Below are 17,503 nucleotides of genomic sequence, written 5' to 3' on the forward strand. Positions count from 1 at the left end.
CTGACGTTTTACCCAGATTGTGCTGTTACCCCGGAAACAGAGCCGGACATAAAAAATGCACACAGGAGTGTTTCTCGCAGAAAGTTCTGACGTTTAACACAAGATCTGAATCAGTGACGTTTTTCACATGTAGAGATGTCAGTGTTTGAGCCTAGTTTACCTCATTGGTCGGGCGATAACTGGACGTTAGGCGTTTTTATCATGTGTTTTTATCACGTTGTTTTAGGATAAATAATTATCCCTAAAAACACATTATTAAGTAGTAACTTTATGTTTTATCGGGATTATTTGTATACAATATATTCATGTTGTTCATCTGGATTTTTTAAGCAGAGGTTCCAGTAGCCGTACAGCTACATGAAAAATCCAAATTATGCCTTGTAAAAAAAAAGAGTTATTTCTTAATACTTTAAATGAGAATCACAGTCCTATAGTCTTACAGTACTTAGCATAAAACGACCAGCTTGCTCATGATTACGGATGGTAACGTTTAAGTTATTTATTAATATTTATTTATTAATTGATTAATTAATGTATTTAAATTTTCATCTCGAAAACATTTCGTTGACTGACGCTCTGCTCCTGAACAATGTACAGAATTGAGACGCGTTGCCCCTATGTCGTTTGTCGGTTTATCATGTTCAAGTTTAAGAAAGTCTGTTGACCGGCTGGAGCCTCACCGTACTGACAGCAGGTGAGTTTCAGTGATTTTGTGTAGCTCATGAAGGGGCTGGGTGGAGAGGTCACACGCAATGACTTGGGGATTGTGAAGTTAAGGAGCAGCGGTGCTGCTGATCAAATTTTGCTGGAAAATGTACCCGTTACTTTAAAGTTTAGGAATCCAAATCGTCACTGTCGTACAATCGTCACACACAATTGTACATCTAGCCCCTGGGACCCCGATGGTCCATTAAGCGGGTGGAAAGTGTTGAACCGATTGTTTTAACATGATCATTTCCTTCAGTATTTATAGCGCTTTATCAATGTTTATTTGCTTAAGGCGTTCCATTAATTACTGAAGTTGTTTACTACGGAACAAGGTCAAGAAACGTAGGATATTTTCTGGTGAGAGTTCAAAAAGCAGCACACCTTAGTTTAGTTATAGAATTTGATGATTTTATTATTTCACTTAATGTAGTTATACATTCTTTTGTTTTCATAACGTCTTCGTCCTGAGTGGAGACACGACACACGATATTCATCATAGTGACATACAGTACTATACATGGTTAAATAATCAGTGAAACAGCGAATTCATACTGAGACTTTGTTTAAATCTAGAAATTGCATGGAAAGCACCCATCATGAAAGCCTTAAATGTTTTAGATACCCCAATTAGTGACTAAGAATAGTAATTCAGGTGTGTTAGAAATCTCATGGTGTCTGCAGTGGGCTATATCCATGGCTCATCCGTGTTTTAATTAGAAATGCAGAGGGCATCATCACAAGCACAATTTTTTCATAAGTGTCTTGTGTCACTTGAAGCTACCAAATTGATTGCAACAGATTTAATTACAGATGTGTTAAAGACGTGTTAAGCGAGAATAATTTGAGTGTTCATTACCATTGACGCTACCAGATCCTCTCTGATTGTGCCACTAATTGAAGAATCTGCATCTGACTGACGAAAAGAGTTAGGATTGTGGTGAAAGGTCTGCCAGAGAACTTTTTTTCAGAAGTGAGTCTTGAGAGTTGTATCACCAGAAAGCCACTGACTGACTCATCATCTATGAGAGTCCTGCCTTTGCACTACAGCAAACAGCATCCTGAATGTTTGCAACGTCTGGACTAACCTTGAAAGGAGCTCCAGATAGCTTCCAGAACTTTTAAGTCTTCAAGTAACATGTCACTTGCAGATGCTTGTACAGATTACATGAGCTGAAAAAGAAGCCACAACATTAAAACAAATTGCAGTTGACTTGGCAGATTTCAGAAAACCTAGCATTCAGAGATGTAAAGTGTGTATTTAGGGTTGGACATATTTTTGATGTTCAGTCGTCCTGCCTGGATCACATTTGTACAAAATCACATCAGCAAAGGCTATATAGTGTAGGATCAAGACACTGGAAGCAGTTCAAAGAACATTCCATGAAAAAATAAATAAATCACAAAATGTAAGGGTGTAGCTGCTGTATATTTAAGCTTATAGCATTTAGTATTGGCAAACTATATGGATTTTACCAACTAAATTTAAAGCTAATTGCTATGAGAGAGCAAACAAAATAAAAAAAAGAGTTTTTCTAAACTGTGATTATCACTGGCGTCATAATGGCATGTTAAGAGCTTCACAACGCACATTCTGGGTAGGACACCCACAAACTGAATTTTAAAGGTAAATAAGAAGGACAGCAATAGATGAACACAACTTTGCATGAAGCGAAGAAGTCTGTGTACTGCAAAGCCACTTTAATAGTTGCTGCATTTGACTTTTTTTGTTCATTTATAGGTATTGTGTATAGATAAGAGCAAAGTGATGCTTTTGCTGACAACACTAGAGGCACATCTTTAATGAATATTCCATTACAGACGACTGGTTTAATCGCCGACGTGTTCATCCATAAACACACAGGCACTCTCACAGAGACCTTGCCTGAAGCTGGGAAAGACAAGTATTCACATGGCTTGAGGAACTTCACAAGCCAGTATCAAACTAATGTTCGTTACTGGCCATTTGGAAAAAAAAGTACAGGCAAGTCAGATGTAATCTTAGGTGTGCAAATGTCTCAGTGCCCCATCAGTAATTTTTTAGATTGACTGCTGTCACTGATTTTGATATAGCTGAAGCTACACGTTTTACAGGTGTTTTTTAGCTGTCTGGTCTGGCCTTCTGCAGTATTAATGAAACTTGTATTCATTAACAGTACCCTTACTTGATTTAGATCCATTGTAGATCGGCTGTTGTAGCGATCACATTGTTTTTATTCATTCATTCCGAAGGACAGTATGCTGTAGTCATCTTTACATGATTTGCTTTAACTTGTTGGGAACTGCCCTGACTCAAGACCCTTGGATTTAAAGAAAAAAGATAGTTGCTTTGCCAAATCCCGACAAGCAGAGTTAATTATGTGTTAAGATTCGCTGCATGCACAATGCTAAGCGTTGTCTGCAGTTATTAAAAAAATTATCTGCAAAACACTAAAATTAGACAAGATGCAGATTCATCACGATCTGTAGTTAGGTCTTAACTAAATTATAAAGTACCTTTACCTTTTGTCATTTCTGAGTTTGTTAAGCTGTATTGATTTCAGTAAACTACTGTAGTTGTTTAACAGTCATTTTCTACTTCACAGAAGATTTCACTAGGCTAAAGCTTTTTCCTGTACCACTGTTAGTGTTGAGCCCAGCCACTTGTTTTGGAACTGGAATGTCAAAACCCTACTCATTGCATTTGGTGTTGTGCCAGTTGTCTAATAGCCAAATGTTATTCACCAAACAATATGGGCGAGCAGCTCTACACTGACATTTTTTGTTAGGGCATACATTTTTAAACCTAGAGACGGAGAAGGAAAAAAAAATACTGACTTTTATGAATGTTTTTTTCTCAAATACCCAGTCTAGGCAAAGCAGGATTATCTTCTTTTATGCACAGAAATTTGCATGATTTGGGTTTTCCGTATCCCATGCATATAGTAAAGAATGGCTGTGGCCTGTTGTGCATTCAGGACTAAGTTTGTGCGTATCTGTTTCACCAACTGCAAGTGATTAGTGAGCAAACTGTGATTTTCCTGGCTGTCGCAAGGTGTGAGTAATTTGGTTCTAAGTCACTGCTAACAATGAATTTGCTTTCTGATCTACACGTCCATTATTAACTCAGGAAAATAAAGGAGTTGCACTGTAAGGTAGATTTTCCTCAGGAGGACCAGCACATCCAGGCACAGAGAGGGAGAAGAAATATGTTGGTGTACCACAGAATTGTAAAAAAAAAAAAGAAGAGAAACCGCAGGATTGAAAAAATTGGAAGAAGAAGGGGAAAAGTGCCATATTTATAGTACAAATTACAGTGTTGGAACAGAGTGCAACACAGCGTAGCATCCCGGGATTGGAATGGCGTGAGTGGTCAATGCCGGCGCCAGGCTCCTCCTGTGTCCTTTCTGAAGACCTCGACCCAGCGCTCCCTCACTCTTCTCACAGAAGCCTCTCTGTGGGCCTGCTGTCTGCCCACCGCTCAGCTCTGTCAAGATATGGGCACAGGCACAAACAATGGCTCTTATCGTCACCCTCTGGGCAGGAGGCAGGCTGTCTCATGTCAAAAGGAGGACTTTCTGGGTAAAAACAAAATCCCGCGTGCAGTTACATTCCCGTTTGGTTTTGCCCACAGTACCTGTCGGGGTGGTAAAGGTTATTTGGTGGGCTGTGGAAAAGTCCAGTTTAGTTCCTCTAGTGGGCAGGGTTTTCCGTTGTTCTTAATGGCCATTTCAAACTCGGATCACCTGGGTGTAATCGCATCGCCCAGGAAGCTGATCATTTATGAATGACATAGCAAGAAACTGAATGGCAGATAAAGATAAACACGAGGTTTGAAACTTGCCACCCACTGCAGAAGAAAAAATGCCGCCGATAATGCTTTTCATTCTGAAAGTTGTCTTTCACTATTTTTTTTTTTACTTTTGGAAATCCTGTGGTTACTATAGAGATGTGTGGGAGTGTGATGATTACACACATTTTTTGCTATTCATGCCAGCCGGCTAAAATGTTACCATTTCACATGTGCATGGCTTTACAGCATGTAGGATAATGGGAGAAGAGCCACACTTATCACATCAGGTCAGTTTTTAAGGACATCAGTATGGTTTTAAGTGGTATACATGTCTATTATTAATCTTTCTTAATGCTTTATATTAGAAAACATGTTTGGGTCAGGTTTGATGAAAGTTATGGTCGTGCTCACAAGCACAAATATTATTACCAGTTGGCAACAGCTAAACAGTACAAAGCAAACATCTTTTGTGTAGCGTGTTGTTTCATTTCAACTTTAATTTATAATGCTTAAAAGCATTATTCTGTGTCTACTTCCTTCTGCTATAATTTGTACTTTGTCTTTCAATATTTCTCTGAAGCCGATATTTAAATTTCAGCCTTGACTTCATACAGTAGTAGCTCTTTCTTGTTTTAACAGTTGTAAAGGCATTTTATTCCTTTACCACAAGGTCATGCTGTAAATTAGATAATGTCTAGGTTGCTTTTTTATCTTTTTTTAAATAAAGAAGAAAAACAGTTTTCATCACTTATAAAATAAAAACACATAATAAAGTGTTGTTTTAGGATGTTAATTTGCAGTTGCTATGTATAAAGCAACTTGAGCCCTAAATTAAGTAGTCATCTATTCTTAATTAGCTAAATTCCTGACATCATTGCTGTTTTAGGAAATTGGTTGAATTTGAGTAATTTGAAGTTTGCATGTTGAAGCCAAAAAACTTGTAGCACCAAAGATTCTAAAGAGGAGTTTTGAAAAGCATGTAACCCTGTAAGTTTTAATTAAATACACCCATAAACTTTATTTTAAGACCAATGCTTCAGCAAGCCAAGTGTTTTGAAGTCCCAATATATCCTTCTTTTTTTTTTCTTCTTTTAGGGGGCTTTTTGGCTCCAGCTTGCCCACTTAAGACGGAAAAATGAAATTATTGCCGGTTTCAGCATCTGAAAAAAAAATTAAATGTTGCTGTAGGCAGGTATTTGATATCCAGCTCTTTCGTAAGAGCAATGTTTAGAGTAATTGGGATGGAACTCAACTTGATTGGTTGATAGCCTTAGTAGGTGTGGCAACTTGCCAGCTCCTTATGTCTTTATATACAGTAAATGGATGACCAGACAACTGTGTGAGTGAGCTTCATACCCACTCTCTCCTTCTCCCTGTCTCTCAGTTTCTCCATCTAGGCTGGTGAAGGCAGACTGGAGTTGTGAGCACACACCGCTTTCAAGATACAGAAAAATCCCTTTTTGTTATTTTCCCCCCCCAAGAAAAGTTCCCAAACTTTCAACCGGTCACAGCAAAGATGATTCTGCACAGACTCCTTCTCCTGGTGACGTGCTTCTGCGCTCTGGCTAGGAATTCCCTTGTGAAGGGAGAGTTCTACAACCTCGATTTCTCATCCAGCATGGAAAACATCCTGCCCACCATCACCCGCCCTGCCAACGCCAGCCGCACGTTCTATGGAATCATGTTTGACGCAGGGAGCACCGGCACCCGGATCCACGTCTACACCTTCATTCAGAAAGACCCAGGTACGGTTTCAGCTGCGGCTCGTGTGCTCTCTGTGCTGCATCTCGGCATGCCTGCCTTGTTTTTTGTTCGATCATTTCACGTAATGTGCTAAAACAAATATATAACGCGACGTGTCTGGGTGTATTGATGTTGATCATTTCTGTGCGTTTTTCAGACTTGTAACTCACAGTGCTGTTCCAGCCTATTATTTCAGCAGGAAGCTTGTATTCAGCGTTAAGCCATTTTTATAAGTCACGGAAAAGACATAAATGTGCCAGAGCATACAAAATTATATGATTGATAAGCATGATGAGACTTTTATTACTACATGTAATCGTGCCCATATTTAGTGCACAACATTAACATGAAACGACAGCTGAATGTAAAGAACTGCAAGATTTTTCTGCACTGGAACTTTGAAAGCGTGCGCACTATCCATTTAGTTTTTATAAAGCTAGTATTTTCATTCCTGTAAACCACCGACACAATTCAATGTGAATTTAAATTTCCATTTACCCTGATAAACTGCGGATTTGTTTCAGAGTAACAATTCATGTTTTTTGTGTGGTTTCTGTTTTTAAAGCTGGGCTACCTGTTTTGGACAAAGAAATGTTCCAGTCCGTGAAACCTGGGCTGTCTGCATACGCTGATAACCCTGAAATGGTACAACACTCGTTTGTTTTTGCAGTAACAGTGTATTTTAACTTTAAGCTAAATGACTTACAATCACTTACTGTTTATATGGCAAATGTGCCCCTTATGGTGTATTTTTTCTTTGATAAGGTGGGTAAACGTAGTGTTATTTCTTTAAATGTTGCTTTACCACAAGAAATGTCATAATTACAATTCGGAGCTCACATGTAACAAAAAGGAAACTGGAAAAAGGAAAGGATTCTATACAGTCCACAAGCTGTGGTCTCAAACCACTTGGTATACTCCACTGAAAAAAACTGTCTCGGTTCTTAGTGGAAAACATGTTTTTGAAATCAAATGTTAGATGTAATTACAGGGAGCAAAATGTAGATTGTCATGTTAAAATGATGAATTTTTAATAAAAGAGACTTTGGGTCTTGTCGTTGATACTGAGGGGCTATGAGATGCTGGTTGTTCTTTGTCATTGTGTGTTTCCTTGGTATTTACCGATGACTAAGAATGAGTGTTTAAATATATAAATAGATTTTTCAACTTTTGATTGTCTCGTGTTTTTCTTCAACGTAGGGCGGAAATACGGTGAGGCAGTTACTGAAGGTTGCAAAGAAGACAGTGCCTCGGCCCCTGTGGAAAAAGACTCCTGTGGTTTTAAAAGCTACAGCCGGGCTCAGACTGCTCCCACAAGAAAAAGCACAGGCTCTGCTTGAGGAGGTATGACCGATAATAGCTTTTGCATGTTTGTCAATGACGATTGGGAGAAACAAAAGTACTGCTGTACTTTTGCCTTAGTGCTGCACCACAACAGCTAAAACTGCATAGTCCTGACAAGTCCTTAGGAAAGGCTGGTCTCTATCATCTCTATTATATCAAAAGAAGGGAATCTGTTTTTAAAGTCCTCCAGTTACCTTGATCCGTTTATCCATTATCGGAAATCCCATGTGAGTCTGAGCAACCAGAGCCTATCCTAGAGCCACAGATTTTATGAAGTCACTTTTACAGGAAAACCAAAGAGCAGATTTTGATTAGCTGTAATGATAAAACTCATTTTAAGTACAGGTATACATTTAGTTATTCTACAAAAAAACATGATTTCAGAAGAAATCCTGTATTTCATTACAGGCTAACTGGCTCATTTCATTTGTGAACTATGTGAAATAGTGAATGTTAGTACTTCATGTTTAATACATTATTGGATAACCTCTAAATTCTTTGAGTCAATATTGATTACTCGCAGTTTTAACTCTTTCATGGCTTTCATTGCAAAATTTGTCATTGGTAAATTAACATTATTTGGCATATTTCATGTTGATGTATTTATTGTAAAAGTCAACCTGCGTTTTGCTTTCCAGGTTCAAGAAGTTTTTGACGAATCACCTTTTCTTGTGTCAAATAACAGTGTTAGCATAATGAATGGAACAAATGAAGGTAAATCCTCATTAAATCCTATAAAACTAACATATCATTGCGATGCTTTAACTGCATAGGTATTGCCTGCAAAAAATGTGATATCAAATTACAGACAGTGTAATGGAAATGTGTGTCTTGGGAGGCCTCAGATGCATAATCTTTTCATTTAAGAGAACATTTATAAAGTGTCATAGTATATGCTAAATTTCATGGTATATGATGCTAAATAGAAATTTACTGAAATGTTGATTTGCATTTATTGAATGTTACTGTTGCACTCAAATTAAAAACAGCCTCCTTGGGAAATGTAAGCATATGCATTGGGTCATGTTATCTTCACAGAGCACTCATTAAGGCACAGCCTGTTATTACCTCATCTTGCAATTAAGTAAATTTGTCAGTATTTCCACCCGCATTTCCTATTAATTGCTCTTCCACACCTCTCATTTAAAGGCTTTGTATACTTCAGCAGGTTTAGATGCGTAATGCCATCATTTTAATCGTATAGGTCCCAGACATGCACAAAGAGCAGGCGTGAAGTAATTTACTGGGTTTTCTCAAACCCTGATAGTAGAGTTCTAAGCACCAGGCACAGCGATGGAGTGGGTTTCTTAAGTGCCTCCCATATCCAACTAATACTTTACCACTACAACCTTTTCTTTGTCTTTCCTGGTTAATTTGATTAAACTTATGTTGAAACCTGGCCTGTCAAGAGATTGCATATTCATTTCCTTTTTTTTGTGGTCTGTCTCTTTTTTAGGGATTTTAGCTTGGGTTACGGTCAACTTTTTAACAGGTAAGGTTTTACTGATGTATTTTTTTAGTTAAAACTGCATGAAGCCCTTGAATGTATGAGCACACAAAGTCTTTAATTGCATCATGCTGTGATACTGGCGCAGCCTGGGAACTGCCCTGCAGCACTGGATCACATCTTTTTGCAAGATCTCTGAGATGTTGAGGTTTTGAGCATAACATAAATACACCTGATTATGAACCCTCATTAGAGCCTTAGAAAAAGTGTATGTTTGTTTTTCTGGCACTAAACACACCTCACACACCCACTATTTTCAGTACTCGAGTTGGAACTGACATGAAAACACCAGTCTGTGGCTTCTGTGGACAGGAACATAGTCCAATTATTTAAATAAAACACTGCCATTTCAATAAGAGCATGTTCTGTATATTTAGCAAGCAGTTTACTGAACTATGAACTATGTTTGACTGGTGTTTATAATGCTGCAGTAGGGCTTCACCCATATAGATAAAGACTATGGGTTTTTAACATAATTCTAGCAAGTTCATGATTGAGATTTCAGAAACGTAATTGTTTTTTCAGGTCACCTTTATGCAAAAAGTCGAAAGACAGTTGGCATCCTGGATTTAGGTGGAGGCTCAACCCAGATAAGTTTCCTTCCAAAATCCAAGGTAAACACAAATTCAGACATCTTTTCCTATTCGATTTCAAACCTTACAATATCCAGCTAGTTAAATTGACTATTATCTTTTACTGAAGTAGGAGTTATTAAACTTGATCTGTCTTCATCCACAGAAAACAATTTTGACAGCCCCAGCCGATTACATTGCGAAATTTGATATGTTCAACACCACTTATCAACTGTACACTCACAGGTACGTCGTGTCTCAGGAATGAGTTTAGTGAATTGTTGCTTGACCACTTTCAGCCCCCAAATTAATTTCTGTCTTTGCAATCACAGTGCACCCCTGTGACTCTCCATTATGTTAACCTTGAGTTAGAAAAAGAATCTCTTGTCGATGGTCGTGTGTCTTGGCATTTGTGCTGGAATGACTAAAAATAATCACAATGTGGTCCTAGTTTTGGAATTGGAGAGACCATTTTGGCCACCTTGCTTATCCAGTTACCCAGAACTTACTGTTCCAGGAACCTCATCAAGATAGTTCTTGTAGGAGCTTGATGAATGGGCTTCCAAAGTATGACTTGACTGTGTGCTACATGCAAGCACCACTGTTTGTTAGTTTAACTCAGTCCAGAGTGAGACTTGTACTTTAGAGTTGTACTTTATGTCGTTTGTGCTCTCTGATCTTGTTTCTCTTTTGTAATGGAAGTAATGGTTTGGTTAACTTTGCCAGACTGTACAGTATATAGGTTTTTGAGTACCTTTTTTACAAACATAATAACCAGGTTTAGTTCTCATTTTAACTTTTACATGCCCACTTCTGTTTATTGCCGTCAACAGTGACTAGAAATTGTTCAAAGTAACCAGATTCGGTTATGAGATTTTACCAGTTTTAATTCTTCGAATTTGTAGTGCCCAGATTAAATTGAATGTGATGTCATATGATAAACTTCAATCTAAAACGCCTGTCATTATTGGAAACCGCTTGCCATTGTCAACACCACCTACATTATTTGCTCTAACCTGAACATATGTTGGCTCCGTTATGCATTTATATGTAATGGCTTGTCTTTGTCAATGTTCTCCCACACAGCTACCTCGGATGTGGACTGAAAGCAGCTCGACTTGCCACTTTAGGAGCTCTGGGAGCAGAAGGTATTTGAAATTTGAATTATACCATTTATCTGTAGCCCTTACCGTTGCACCTCTAGATGAGGGACCCCCTGAATTGGATCTTTAACTCAAGGTGTATAGAGCTTATAGACTGAATTTGGATGTTATTTTGCATATGTGGTTTTGTCCATCGATATGCCTGTGCGACCAATTTTTTTGTTTTCTGTGTTGCTACAGTATGTGTTCAGCATTCATAGCCACAAAACTGTCTTCACAGAAAGATGATTGTGCAGACCTGGTGTAAATGTGAAAAACCAGGTAACCACAAAAGCGTGGGTTTTTCTTCCAGGATTAGAATACAGAGTCTTTAAAAGCACTTGTCTGCCTAAGAAGTTTAAAGAGGACTGGACTTTTGGTGGGATTACTTACAAAGTCAGTGGAAACCCAGATGGTAAGTCAAACCTTGATATTCACAGCTAGTTCTAACTATTATTAATTAGATATTTTTTAGAATAAAAAGATTGGTAATACCTTTTTAAGCCTTATTTTACTTTAGACCCTGACACAAATCACTAAATCTGACCTCATTACAATACAAAACAGCATATTAAAAACTATAATTCTTTTGACATGGTTTAAATGTATTTTAGCGTTAAAGATCAATGTAAAATAAATATTTCCTTTGTAAAATGTGGAATTCCTTTGCCTTGGATTTCCTTGGAAATTTGAGTATGAACCAGTTGTTGCCACACAGCTCCACAACTAGAAGCAAAATAAAAAGCTCAGTTTAGAATAAACCATTCTTAACATGAACTTTTTAGCAGTAATAATATTGCCAACCATATATTTAAGTGCAGTGAAATTGTCAATTAGCATCTATAATAATACAGTAGTTTTATACCACAATCAAGTATCCAAAAGGTTCTGGAATATTTACTGTGTCATTATTTTTTAGGCAATAACTGGTTTTAGTTTCACCACTCCCAGTCATGTGGTAAAAATAGATAACCCAAGGGGCTGCGCACAACTTTGTTGTTGTTAACTTATGGCTTCCAGTGTAGCTAAGCATTGTGCCCTCAACCAGTTTTTGGGCAGAAAGGATTTTGGGGGTTTACCAGTCTGCTGTATGAGCCTGTCGAAGTCCTGACCTGACTTCTGGGGAGACTTGGGCTCAGAGTGTTCATTCCACTGCCTGTGGGGTTTTGTGTTGGAATGATGTAATGTCAGTGCATCTGGCGCTGTGAATATAGCGAGATATTTTTATGAAGTTTTTTTTTTAACATACATGTATGAAATGCAGAAAAACAAATATAAATGGAGTTCCTGAAGAAAACTCCATGATCTATTTGTAAAACATGAAGTATGCAGGGACTTGAGTCCAACTCGCAATCTTAAAATTGTATGAGCTGATTTTGTTGGCTCAGTATGTATAAAAAAAGACTTTCTCAGTTCTGACTAGTCTTTCCATTTTATGTTTTCTTAATCAGAAAGATTTGCTTGCCATATGTATTTTTTCATTATAATTAGTCTATTAGTAGACACGCGTTATCCAAAATAACTTGCAAGAGACAAGGGAGGGGACCACTTGTCAGCAGCTGCTGCTGTAGAGTCACTTACAAGGGGACCTTGGTTGCCTTGCCTCTTCCAAAGGTCGTGTCAAGCTATATCCATCGCTGTCTGTACCACAAGTTATTTTGGACTGGTAATACAAATCAGGTTTTCCACCTCTGAGGTGGCTGCGCTTCAGGGCAAGACCTCAGCAGGGGCACCGTGGGGAAGACTGTGGGATCCTTGCTTGCCGTGAGAGGCAGTTTGACAAAAAAATAAAAGCCCATGTCTTTCAGGAGTACGTCTTCTATTCACTGGTCTTTTTTCTGTCCGACTTCAGGTTACACTGGATATAAGCACTGCTATCAGGAAGTTGTGAAAGTAGTGAAGGGGATTGTTCACCAGCCCTTTGAAGTTAAGGGCAGCAGCACTTTCTACGCCTTCTCTTACTACTTCGACCGAGCTGTTGACTCAGGCCTGATCGGTGAGTGACACAGAAGAGCTCAGGACTAAGGCACTAAGACGTACCCTTTCCAAAACCTGTAATCACCAGGCAGCGCTCTTCAGAAAAAAAAACGTAGACTGACAGAGAGGCGATTTAAAATTGCTGATGTGGTTGTCTGGTAGAAAAACAGAAAGTAGTATTCCCAAAAGCCTATAGCGATTTAAATGTCATGTCTTGGCAAAACATAACTTTGTGTTGTTAAGGCTAAATAAAGTCCGCTGCCGTAAGTTTGTAGTTCTGAATTAGGCATGAACAAATATTTTACATTCTGGAATTCAATTCTAAATATTTGAAGAAGGTAGCTTTTAGGTAACTAGGGCATGTTTGTTTTTCCCCTTTTGTGAATCTTCCATTTATAAAATGAATACCTAGAGCAGTGCCATCTCACACTGTGGAGTTTGTGCATTTATTGCTCTTTTTACTGTCAGTGCAAAAATATGCCTATGTTTGTAGATCCTGTAGCGATTTACTTTGTTATTAAACCAAACAGTTCATGTATTTGGTCAAATATTTTGTTTGGTTAGGGAAAAAATGCAGGATGAGTTGAAGAAATTGTGAAGCAAAAATGTTTTTGAAAAAATGCAGACCCGAAGACAAAAAGGTGTTGCCCAATGGAAGTCAACCATAAACAGTTAGAAAAGCAGGAGGCACACACTCAGCCCTACAATAAACTTTAAAATGTAATCAATTGTAATGGAGTTTAGAGAGTGCCTCCTGCTTTTTAACTGCTTCTCACAGAAAAATGTTCTCCTATCTTTTGCTCTTGAATTTCAGATGGTACCCGGGGTGGTGTGGTAGAAGTAAGAGATTTTAAGAAGAAAGCCAAAGAAGGTGAAGGCCTTTAAGAGTCTGCTATATGAACAAGTTTTGGCACAGTGATAATCCTTGTTGGCCTACCGTTCTTCATGCGTTATGAGTCATGCCTATTTTGAAGACTAGGCTTCTACCCTGTCTGTTTTTTCCTCCACCTTTCTTTCACAATTGCTTAGCCATCCATCTACAACATACTGATCCTTCATGCACACAAACCCTCCTTCACAATCCTTTTCATTTTTCCTCGGTCAGATACATTCCTCCCACAGGCATGTTCTTGCCCTAAACTTTTTGGTATTATTCTGCTAATGGAATTAGTTTAATTGCCATTTTTAGTGGTTATTATAACTGGTGAAGGATTTTGGCAGATATCTTAGAATTAGGTTTGTGGGTAAATTGGTCTACTGAACAACCACAAGATAATATCTTCGTGGAGCTGGTGTTTATGTTTGGTGGATACAGTTTTGGCTTGTTTGCTTATTTAATATCAAAGCAGTGCTGTTCGTTGGAGTCCCTTGTAGGACATCAGCTTTATTCATTTGGAATAACACTGGCTAGCAGCTAAGATGGTAGCTTACATTTAGTAAACACCATGCTGTTCAAGATTCCTGGAGCACTACATTACTCAGACAATGCAAATTACAAGTGCAATCGGCGCTATTCTTCCTGACTCAGTAGCTTGTGCACAACTTAAATGTAGTCTTTCATGATGTTTTGAATGCCATGTTTATCCCACCAAACAGTAACTATCTATTTTACTTGGTTTGAAATCTTCATTGAATCATTAAATAAATGTGATTGTCTTCCATACTCCAGATGTATGGCTTTAAAATTAAGCATGTGCTTCTCAAGTGATTTTATATTAAATATGGATTTAATATCCATAAATATGGATTGCAGCTGTTACATCACAAGAAAATGTTGTTTTCAACGCACTGTTACTTGGCCTTTTCTGTCTAAATTATGCCAACAAAGTATATAGAACATTAAAATTATTGGGTGCAAAAGCTTTTTTGTTTTAGGGTACTAACTCATTTCTTTTCTCATTTTGCATTTCAGTATGCAATAAAATGACAAAGTACCGTCCAATAAGTCCATTCCTCTGCATGGATATGACGTACATCACGGCCTTACTGAAGGATGGGTTTGGATTTAAAGAAAGCACAGTTCTGCATGTAAGACCCTTAAAAAGTCATTTGTAGGGACTAATAAATAGTTGTATGATGTGAATGAATATCTCATCTGTGCTGGATCTTTTTAGAGGCTCTTCAGTTCAGGGACAGTGAATTTAGTTGTAGGTCAAACATTTGCATTGTAAAGTTTCCACGATAAAGAAGGTCTTTGCAAATAGCTTTGACCTTCCAATGAGAGGTTATACTTTGAAATATTTTGCAAGTAACAACCTGTGCAATTTTTGTGTTTTAATACACCTGTATATAATGATTGTATGTTACCATCTGTATATCATGGTACCGAAAGAAAGAACTTGAATGTGTGGTTCAGTCAAATGAACAAGCTACACTTATCCTGCATGTCTGATTCCATTGGTCTAACGCATGATCTGTTCTTTATCTACAGCTCACCAAAAAGGTGAACAATGTGGAAACAAGCTGGGCCTTGGGAGCCATCTTCGATTACCTCAAGTCTCTGAAGATCCACTGAGGCACAACGCGAACACTGGCACGGGGTTAACAATATTGTTCTTGCTGGGCTTTTCTTTGCTGACCTTCTCTTTCAATAAAAGCCCAGGCCTGCTCAGCACTGCCATTAACACTCATCTGTAAAAATCATGCTTAGTTGTTAATCTAGAAAGAATCTTGGAAACTGTTGAAAAGAATATCTTATATTTTTTTAGAAGGCCAGCAATTCCTACTGTATTTTTAACCCATGATTATCATTAATTGATAATATATTTTTTTAATATGTGCAAGCGTTTACATTTAGCTTTTGTATGGAGATTTTACCATGCTGTCTTATATGACGAGTTCAGGGTTCAACTACACTTTCATGAGAGCAAGGCACCTTTTCTGCCTTTGAAGAGCAAGAAAACTGAAAAAAGCAAAAACGAGCTTTTTGTTTTGCTTACCATTCACTAATTACCAACCATAATATTATGAAAGTACTTTTTAGTAAATATGTTGTTATAGTCCAGGGTTTCCAGTACAAGTTAAGTTAAAATAAATAACAGGCTTTATTATAGTTTAGATGTAGCTCTATTGTTTTTGTTTATTCTGTTTCGCACATAACACTTTAATTGCAGACACTGTAGCTAAGGTTGTTTCTCGTGTACTGACTAAATCGGTTGTACATATTAAATAAGATTGGGAGGCTACATTTATGTCACAACAACTCAGGGTACAGGTAAAGCACAGAAAGTGCAATAGTAGCCGCTGCATATGATTAATGTTTGGTATATTTTTAGTACTTATGTAAATTTAAACCAATGTTAAGATTCTGTGCAGCAGTTAAAAATACAGTATATGGCTACACTGTATAATATGGCCTACTGACCAGTACATGTGTTCTTAGCACATTTAAAATTGCTGAAGACATTGAACATTTCTGTTTACGTTGATAACTGTAGTCTTCAGCTAAAATAATATATATATATATGGTAGGTACAACTGAATTAGATTTGGCAGTTGCAAAATCATGCATAATTTTGAAGATTGCACAGTAGGAAATCTACAGTTTGGTGCTACAACCAGGTGATTTTTAATGAAAATATAGTGCTGGAACTTAGTGATTTTGCCTTCTTGTGCAAACAGTCTCCTGTTCTGTGTGTATTTTACCAAACTGCTGTTACTGTATGAAAGTTTAGAAACATGCTTGTTGGTGAACCATTTAAAATGGGAAGGAAAAAGATGCATGCTTTTTCAAAAGGGGGATGAATTTGTTTTGTTAATTCTTAGAAGGAGATTGTTGGCTTTAGATAGGGGCGATTGGTTTATCCTGAGAACACTTCATGTAATGCTTTTATTTACAACTGCAGTATTAAAACAATTATTAATGATTAAATTATTACTTATCTGGAGTTGAGAACTCCTGAACTTAAAATGTACAAAAGCCTGTTCTCAGAATATTCTTTTGACTTTTTGAATAAATACTGTACAGGTATAAAGCATTCTAGAAAGTGCATCTAAGCAAAACTGGTATTTATTCCCAGTTGTCTTGCTGCCTTATTAAACTTTAAATACTTGCAGCCCCTTTCAGATATGTTTTTATTCTTTATATTCTCATATTAATACTTTAAATATAAAAATACCATACTTAATGCATATATGCTTAGAGATTAAGTCATTACTCAGCCACAAGCATATATATATTAATTCTACATATCTGTTGTGTTGTACTGGTTTTATGACATCATTGTCTTGAACAAGCAAACCAGCTTCTTACAAGAACTAAGAAACACTAAATGGGTAAAATGTAAAATTTCTACTTGGTTTTATTAAAATACTTAAGATTTGTAATTTCTTGCTTTCTTGGTTATTTTCCTCTTCTTTTCACATGATTTCACGAGATTACAACAAAAAAAAAAAGTCTACCCACCATACAAAATGAGCCAGCCCCTAGATCTTTCAGTTAGTTCAGTTGTACATGTCATTCCTGTAACTAAACTAGGAAAGACTGGCTACAGCAGTAAAATGGTCATGTACTGAACACCCTTTTAGCTGTGAACATACAACCAACCATTCATCCATCCATTTTCTAACCAATTCATCCACTTCAGGGTCATGGGGGAGTCGGAGCCTATCCTGGCAAACAGTGGGCAAAAGGCAGGGTACACCCTGGACAGCACGCCAGTCCATGGCAGGGAACACACGCAGACACGCGCACATTCATGTTTCCTTTCACAACAGGGCCAATTTTCCAAGAAGCCAATTA

The 17,503-nt window shown here is 37.6% G+C and overlaps 1 protein-coding gene across 1 annotated transcript; it reads left to right on the forward strand.

Moving 5' to 3' along the window:
- The first annotated feature begins 143 nt into the window (after positions 1 to 143).
- entpd5a (ectonucleoside triphosphate diphosphohydrolase 5a) lies at positions 144 to 17,088 on the forward strand. Its single transcript, XM_088648007.1, has 14 exons — positions 144 to 694; positions 5,862 to 6,222; positions 6,786 to 6,865; positions 7,421 to 7,564; positions 8,203 to 8,278; positions 9,021 to 9,056; positions 9,597 to 9,685; positions 9,810 to 9,889; positions 10,730 to 10,791; positions 11,099 to 11,200; positions 12,638 to 12,781; positions 13,577 to 13,633; positions 14,675 to 14,790; positions 15,194 to 17,088. Exons 2-14 carry the CDS (start codon positions 5,994 to 5,996, stop codon positions 15,275 to 15,277), a joined length of 1,299 nt encoding a protein of 432 aa, XP_088504133.1. The 5' UTR covers positions 144 to 694; positions 5,862 to 5,993; the 3' UTR covers positions 15,278 to 17,088.
- The last annotated feature ends 415 nt before the right edge of the window (positions 17,089 to 17,503 follow it).

Source organism: Lepisosteus platostomus, chromosome 10 (genome assembly GCF_059453375.1).
Source record: "Lepisosteus platostomus isolate fLepPlt1 chromosome 10, fLepPlt1.hap1, whole genome shotgun sequence".
Lineage (NCBI taxonomy): Eukaryota > Metazoa > Chordata > Actinopteri > Semionotiformes > Lepisosteidae > Lepisosteus > Lepisosteus platostomus.